We start from the raw sequence: 8287 nt of genomic DNA on the forward strand, positions 1-8287 counted from the left end.
TGTAACTCCTCCTTGGCTCTAGATTTAACTGTTTGAAGGATGTACCAAGGACAGAGAAACCTGTTAAGTGACACATGAAGAAACAATCAACCAAATCCAGACTGTGGAAAATTCTATTGGTCAAATGATCCAGTTGCTTCAATAAGTAAATGGCATCATCATCACCATCAACAACAAAAAGGGAAGGGGAATTGTTAATACAGTAGTCCCCGTTATCCATGGATTTGGCTTCCTGTGGTCAACTGCAGTCTGAAAATATTAAATGGAAAATTCCAGAAATAATACATAAATTTCAAATTGCTTGCTGTTCTGAGTAGCGTGATGAAATCTTGCTCTGTCCTGCCTGGAATTAATCATCTCTTTGTCCAGTGTATCCTGCCCATTTAGTAGCCCTCTTAGTTATCAGATTGGCTAGCCCAGTATCACAGTGCTTGTGTTTAAGTAACCCTTATTTTAATTAATAATGGCCCCAAAGTGCAAGAGTAGTGATGCTGGCAATTCAGATACGCCAAAGAGAAGCCGTAAATTTCTTTAAGTTGAAAAGGTGAAGGTTCTTGACTTAATAAGAAAAAAATCGTATGCTGAAATTGCTAAGATCTATGTTAAGAATGAAACTTCTGTGGAATTTTAAAGAAGGAAAAAAGAAATTCATGCTGGTTTTCCTGTTGAATCTCAAACTGCAAAAGTTATAACCACAGTGCATGATGAGAACTTAGTTAAGATGGAAAAGGCATTAAATTTGTACAACAGAATATTTTGAGGGCCCATATTCACATAACTCTTATTAAAGTATAATTGTTCTATTTTGTTATTGTTAATCTCTCACTGTGCCTAATTTATAAATTAAACTTTATCTGAGGTATGTATAGAAAAAGAACATGGTATATATAGTTTGGTACTATCTGACATTTCAAGCATCCACTGGGGGTCTTGGAATGTATCCCCCCTTGGATAAGGGGGGACTACTGTGTATCAAGAGGTTTAAGAGATATATCAATGAATGCAGTAAGCAGACCTTGTTTAGACATGATTAAATAATCCAAAGTTTTTTGAGATGGGGAGGGGGGAGGAATTGAATATATACTAAGTATTAGAATTATTAAAGAATGATTTTTAATTGTGTCGGGTATGATAATGGTATTTTTAACGGTCCTTTTCTGCTAGAGACACACTGAAATATTTATAGGTGAAACTATATGATGTCCAGGGAGTCTTTAACACACTTGAGGAAACAAAAATGCAGAAAGGGATAAATGAAATAAGAAAGGCAAAATCTTGATTGTTGTTGAAACTGGTTTATGAGTATATGAAAGTTCATTGTAGTTATTCTACTTTTATGTTTCGAAATTCTCTTATTAGAAAATTTAAAACAAGTTTTCAACTTTTCTTTGTTCTAATTCCATGCCCAGTAAGAAACTTTCTGGTTTGATTTTCACCTTCCTCCATCCCACAATAGGGGTACTGTAACTAGGAGATGTAAACAGGCCTCATGGACCTACTCAGAAATTCTGAGTTTTCCTCATACTTTTCCTCAATTTTCTTAGCCCAGATCTTCAGTCTCAAGTTGTACCAGTTTGTTCCAAGAAAGGAGGGAGAAAGACGCAGAGAACCTTGAAGGGAGGAGCCGGCAAACAGGTTAAATCACTTAAACCAGAAGACTGTCCCCCACTGGATTTGTATGAGATCACATGTTGTTCACATGACTCACTGCTGAATGTGGCCAGATTGTGCCTTGTTGTTCATTCCATTAGAGAAGAGTTGAGCCATAGTCTAATATTTAACAATCAGATTTCATACTGAAACCCAAATTTCCAGCTTAAAAAGTTCTTATTTTCCATCCTCACCGCAGAACTGCTGCTGCTCAGGGAGGTCTGCCTTGTAAAACTTCTTTAATTCCACAAGGATGTTTGCTTTGGTTCAATCCCACTTCTTACGGATAAATTGGAGCATATGCAACACTAAGCACGCTATTACAGGGTTTCTTTGTGTTTAGCAAGGAAGGCAGGCAGCAGAGCAAGCACTGGGCCCCCACTTCCACTTGTCACGGGCCCATCGAAGCCACGAGGCCAGGTTTCGTTCTGCTCCACATTTCTCTCCACTCTGAGCCCCAGACCACTGTGGGCCAGTGGAGCAGACCCGCAGTCCAAGGGACCGCATGTCCCAGATCTTCTTCACCTAGGGGACAATGAGCAGTCGGACAAGTTGGGAGAGCAATATGGGCTGGAGAACACAGACGGAGACGCCGCCAAGCCTCGCCCCCCCGTTCGGGAGCAGTTTAGCGACAACTGGACCGTCTCGCATCGTACCTCCTCCCACACATCTCTCACCTGGAGCCCAATCTCCACCTCCTCTCCCAGGTCAGCACCCCCGGGTGACTATCTGTGGATACTTCAGTGTGTACCCCTAGCAGGGGAGTGTCAGAAAATAACCACCGCAACACTGACATGGCATGCAAAAAAACCCCGACAAACTCCTAAAATCAGGAACACCTAAAAGCCTGTCGGAGCCCCACTGGCTCGGAATATCGTTTCCTGTCGGCTGGACTGCAGCCCCATCCAGGCAAGGCCTCCTCTCCCGGGTCAGGGCCTCCAAAGGCCGGGCGGGCCGCTCCTCCAGCCGGCACCGGACGCGCCTAAGGCTCCTGCACCCCAGAAGGACTCTCACACCGACACCCGCCCGGCCGGGGTCTCGGGAAGTGCCCGTCGGCCCCTGGGCTCCGACTTTCCCGCCTTGCGCGGATCCCGAGTCCGGACGCCCCGGGGGACCCAATCTTCCAGATCTGGGGCCCGCTCTCCAACCGTCCAGATCTGGGACCCAAGCCCCGGCGCAGGCCAGAACTCTAAGCAGGATCTGCAAAGAAGGCGTCAGTCGACGCTTACTCTCCACTTCGCCGTGCCGCGTTTACTGGGAGCGGGGCGTAGGCGCGCGCATGCGCACTGGGTGTAAAAAAGCTAGTTGGCAGGAGACCAAACCAACTGCGCAGCCAGAGAGCGGGAGGGAACACCCGAGCGTCGTGCGCCTGCGCACTCTCCCCTCGGCTGTGCATCCTGGCCTGGAAGACGCGCGCGGGGCGGGGCAGAGCGGACGCAGGGAGGGAGGCACCGCGCACGCGTATTCTGCGCCGGGTCTTGCTGCGTCGTTTGAGAGCTGGGCGCAGGTGCGCGCATGCGCACTGGGCGGAGGGGGGCGCGCGTTGGCAGGTGTCTGGGCTGGGCGTCGGCGGGCAATGGGGTTGCTGGCGCTGTTGCTCGTCGCGCTGTGCGCGGCGGGCGTCCGAGGGCTCTATTTCCACATCGGCGAGACCGAAAAGCGCTGCTTCATCGAGGAAATCCCCGACGAGACCATGGTCATCGGTCAGGCGGGGCGAGGGTGGACAGGGCCCTGCGTGTCCTCCCGACGCGGTCGGGCTCCCCGCTCCTAGCGGCGCGCTGTGGATGCCGGACCGTGGCCGGGGGAGCAGTGCCCCCTGCCCGGCGTCCTGGAAACCGCGGCGCCCCGCGGAGTGTGGGAGCCAGACGGACTAGGTAGGTTGTGACGGCTCTGTCTGCTCCGCAGGGAACTACCGCACCCAAATGTGGGATAAGCAGAAGGAGATCTTCCTACCCTCGACCCCCGGCCTGGGCATGCATGTGGAGGTGAAGGACCCTGAAGGCAAGGTAAGGCCACCTTCACTAGAGCTCTTGGGGTGGACAGAGCTCAGAAGACATGAACTTGCACTTGGAGAGGTCAGAGTAGAGGCGGGGGCTTTCACTGACTGCTGTGCTGCAGGTGGTGCTGTCCCGGCAGTACGGCTCAGAGGGCCGCTTCACCTTCACTTCCCACACTCCTGGTGACCATCAGATCTGCCTGCACTCCAACTCTACCAGGATGGCTCTCTTTGCTGGCGGCAGACTGGTAAGAGTATTTTCTCTTTGGCCATAGCTCAGAATCTCTCACTTGGTTACAAAATTTTGATTTATTATTCTTATCATTTGTAACACTTTGTGGCACAGTCACAAGCAAGAAATAGACGTTGCCCTTCTGTCCCACAGCCAGGGACAAGAGTGGGTTCCATAGCCTGGAACAGACCATCGGAGGTCCCACCTCTTTCTTAGACACCATAACCTCAGAGTGTCTCTGACCTTACGACTTTGGGGTCCAACCCTGTTTCCTCCTAGCGTGTGCACCTAGACATCCAGGTCGGGGAGCATGCCAACAACTACCCCGAGATTGCTGCCAAGGATAAACTGACGGAGCTGCAGCTCCGAGCCCGCCAGTTGCTGGATCAGGTGGAACAGATCCAGAAGGAGCAGGATTACCAAAGGGTAAGGGCATGTCACTGTACTTGGACATGGCAGTTGACCTTTATACCCACTACACTTACTGGAACTTTCTGCCTGGGGCCTTCCCTGCTTGGGAGATCGGCTGTTCAAAGACTGGAAGGAGAGGGCTGTCAGCCGTTTTTCAGCTCCGTAGGATAAAGGGTAGAGAGGACAGGTCACACTCTAGCAATAGCCATTGCCTACCTCTTTACACTGGGATCTTGCTGAAACGGTAAGAGCATGATTTCTGTCCTAGCAGAGATGCTTGTGGAGGGGCAGCGTGTCACTTCCTTGGGGGCACTTCCAGGGGAATCAGAGGCGGTATTTCAAAAGGCGTTTGGTCCCACAGTTGAGTCGTCGCACAGGAGGGAGGGGCCTCGCAAATGCTGGGACTGCCTCTCCTGCACATTTAATCCTGCGTCCATTGTCCTACGCAGTATCGTGAAGAGCGCTTCCGTCTGATCAGTGAGAGCACCAACCAGAGAGTCCTGTGGTGGTCCATCGCTCAGACCGTCATCCTCATCCTCACTGGCATCTGGCAGATGCGTCACCTCAAGAGCTTCTTTGAGGCCAAGAAGCTGGTGTAGTGCCCTCTCCATATGACCCTTTCCTGTCACCTCAGTTGTCTGGTACTTTCCCCACCCAATACCTTATCCATATGGATTTTGAGGGAAAAAACAGTGAAAAAAAGAATATAAGCCACATTGGTTCCATGGCAACAAAGCATTCAGATCAGCCACTTGTTAACACTGGTTCTCAAGGACACAGGACATTGGTCCAAGCTTTCAAAGATCTGTCTTGGGGTTTGTGGGGAGTCAGAACTGACCCAGGGCTAAGTCTTGCTTCTTTCGCCACTAGTGATGCCTCTCCATCCTGTCACAAAATGAGCAAATGTCTCTCCTATTGCTTTAACCTCTCTCTTCGTCTGTTTAGAAAGTAGGCGACCAAAATGCCCTACCGAGGAGGCCCCACCTCACTGCTCCCCTGTCAGTCCTGGGTTCACTCAGTGGCTTCGTGAATGTAAATAAGGGGCAAAGGCCCCAGAGGATTGAAATGTTTTTCTATATATTAGAACTATTTTTTGATAAAATTATATATTTTCCTTCCTAGTTGAAGTGTTACTGCCTTTGTGTGACTAGCTAAAAACACCAATGCAGTCCCTTCTGCATTGTTTATCCATGCATTCTTGATAACTACCTACCATGGCAGCTCTCAGGATTTCAGCTCTTAGGGCCAGAAAGCAGACATCACAGCTGCTCTCAAGGCCTAATCAGAGGGCCAGGCAGAGAATTCTCTGGGACACCTGTGATTTCCATCACACAGGGCCTGAGTTCAGACTGAGGCAGTGACAGAGCTAGCACAAGGCAGGGCACTCTTACCCTTCCATTTCCCTTAACCTTTATTTAAGCTGTGGTAAATGTTTTCTTCGTGGGAACCAGATTTGGTTCTTTATACAGATTTTTCCAGTGAAATAAAGCGTGTTGTAGTAGCTGTGTTTGAAATGAAATAAGAGGCTGTGGGCAGAGGGGAGGCACAAAGGGAAATGGAGGAAAGGCTCTTGGTCTGGGTGCCTCTGCGGCTGACCCGGAGTGGATTTCAGCATGTGGGCTTGTGGTGCTAGAGCCTGGCCTGACTGGAGACTCGGGGTTGTGGGAACGGACAGGGTGGTGGCTCGGCCATTCACAGAGGTCAACCAGGTAGACCTGTCAGCAGGGAATACTGTGAGGAGATTACGTACCCGTTTCTTAGCTCCCTGGAATCATAAACTTAAACACATCTTAGTGTACTTCCCTCATGCCCTTCTGCTGTATAAAGCTTAATGCCCTTAGTTGCCCATTCTTGACGTTTTATTTCATGGTTTTATTTACTTAAAATACATTATTTATCTGATGTACAAAAACTAAATTCTGCCCTTCTTGTTTTTTTTTTTTAAATTTATTTATTTATGGCTGTGTTGGGTCTTCGTTTCTGTGCAAGGGCTTTCTCTAGTTGTGGCAAGCGGGGGCCCCTCTTCATCGCGGTGCGCGGGCCTCTCACTATCGCGGCCTCTCTTGTTGCGGAGCACAGGCTCCAGATGCGCAGGCCCAGTAATTGTGGCTCCCGGGCCCAGTTGTTCCGCGGCATGTGGGATCTTCCCAGACCAGGGCTCGAACCCGTGTCCCCTGCATTGGCAGGCAGATTCTCAACCACTGCGCCACCAGGGAAGCCCTTGTTTTTCTCTTTACGTTCTATACTATTCCATGTGTGTACGTATCTTTACTTATAAAAGTATATGCAATTTAGTTTTATAGGCTTTGTCATTTAATATTTTTGTAGATATTTTAAAAATTCTAATTCTGGATGGCCACGTTAACGGTCCAGTGAGGTGAAATGCCATAAATGACTCTTCCAAAATTCTCTGGATATTTAAAATAGTTCTTAATTGTCTTCATGTTAGAATTAACACAGGGAAAATCAGGTAGCCTTGGAACTAGTCAGCGTGTGGACCTCTGGCCTGAGCCTCTTGGGGAGCATGGGATGTGTCAGGAAGGGAACACATTTCTGCTCTGTGGCTGATACTAGGAATCTAGCCAGCAAATCAGACACTGGAGCCTGGACTGTGGGAATACGGGGAACCACACAGTGCTGGGGTGGCCTTCAACAGCCTGTCCAGCTGTGCATCTCAGTTATGCTGATACATCAGCGTGTCCTCCGTTTCTCCTCCTGTGAATTTTTTGATAGGAAGGGGAGTGGAGTGAGGACAAAGGTGGGAGCATAGCACACCTTTACACTGATGGGCACTTGGAATCTCGATTGCCAGAGGACAGGCTAACAGGTGGTGGCTATGGGGAAAAGAAGGATTTCCGTACTGGTGTGTGGTATTCAGACACATTATGGCCTAGGAAAATGTTTTTGAAAGTTCGGCTACATCCAAGGAATTCTGGTGATTTTTTTCCCCCTCAATACTACCTTGATTCCATTCTGAAAGTCTTGCTTTCTTAGGTTATATAACACCCTTATCAGACAGCCTTCTACCTCCTTACCACAAAAAGCGGGTGGGGCGTAGGAGCCATTCTACTCATCCCATCATCCCTGGCCCAGTCCCCATCTCCATCTTTTGGTCCCAGCCCCACTTTACCTGTGGTGCATGAATTGCTCTCAGTTCTCACCCTAACAACAGCCAGAGCCTAACCTCTGGCTCTCATGCTGGGCCCATGTCAGAGTAGATTCATAGCGTCATCCGAGAAACTCGTCAATATAGATTCCTGGGCAACACTCAGGTCCAGCTGATTAAGTAGGTTTATGTTTGGGGTGGTGTGGTAGGCAGAATAATAGCCTCCCAAAGATGTCCAGTTAGATGTACTAATTCCTGAAACCTGTGACTATGTTACCAAACATGGCAAAGAGGAATTAAGGTTGCTGTCATCTGCCTCTAAAATAGGGCGATTATCCTGGATTATTGGGGTGGGCCCAATGTCATAACAAAGGTTCTTTAAAAATGGAAGAGGGAGGCAAAAGAAAGTTGCAGTGATGCGAGGTGAGGACCCAACCCTCCATTAACAGCTTTGAAGATAGAGGAAGGGGGCCCCAAGCCAAGGTGGGAAAGGCAAAAAAGGGATTATTCCTCAAGAGCCTCCAGAAGGGAATGCAGCCCTGCCAACATTGTAATTTCAGCCTAGTGAGGCCTCGTCAGACTTCTGACCTACAGAACCATAAGATAATAAGTTTGTGTTAAGCCACTAAGTTTATGGTAATTTGTTACAGCAGCAATAGGAAAGTAATACAGGTGGGGACTAAGAATCCTTTTTTTTTTTTTTTTGGCTGCGCTGCACCACTTGTGGGATCTCAGTTCCCGCAAACAGGAATTGAACCTGGGCCACCACAGTGAAAACCCGGAATCCTAACCACTAGGCCACCAGGGAACTCCCAAGAATTCTTATTTTTAACCAAGCTGTGCAGGCAACATGGGCTGCTAGGTTTGGGAACCCCAGAGCAACCTACCTTTT

The 8287-nt window shown here is 48.7% G+C and overlaps 1 protein-coding gene and 1 long non-coding RNA gene across 3 annotated transcripts; one reads left to right on the forward strand and one right to left on the reverse strand.

Moving 5' to 3' along the window:
* Nucleotides 1-1275: 1275 nt before the first annotated feature.
* Nucleotides 1276-2947, reverse strand: LOC309665376. 2 transcript variants are annotated; one of them, XR_014266367.1, is made up of 2 exons: nucleotides 2880-2947; nucleotides 1276-2175 (listed from the first exon to the last, which is right to left on the reverse strand). It is a non-coding gene; the product is annotated as an uncharacterized lncRNA (long non-coding RNA). The 2 variants fall into 2 exon arrangements; XR_014266368.1 differs by lacking the exon at nucleotides 2880-2947 and adding an exon at nucleotides 2328-2463.
* A 196-nt stretch (nucleotides 2948-3143) lies between these two features.
* Nucleotides 3144-5790, forward strand: TMED4 (transmembrane p24 trafficking protein 4). The gene is made up of 5 exons (XM_082471563.1): nucleotides 3144-3353; nucleotides 3556-3656; nucleotides 3769-3894; nucleotides 4158-4304; nucleotides 4739-5790. The coding sequence occupies exons 1-5, from the start codon at nucleotides 3227-3229 to the stop codon at nucleotides 4886-4888; spliced, it is 651 nt and encodes a 216-aa protein (XP_082327689.1). The 5' UTR covers nucleotides 3144-3226; the 3' UTR covers nucleotides 4889-5790.
* The last annotated feature ends 2497 nt before the right edge of the window (nucleotides 5791-8287 follow it).

The sequence above is a fragment of the Balaenoptera physalus genome (genome assembly GCF_965194825.1).
Source record: "Balaenoptera physalus genome assembly, chromosome: 8".
NCBI classification, from domain to species: domain Eukaryota; kingdom Metazoa; phylum Chordata; class Mammalia; order Artiodactyla; family Balaenopteridae; genus Balaenoptera; species Balaenoptera physalus.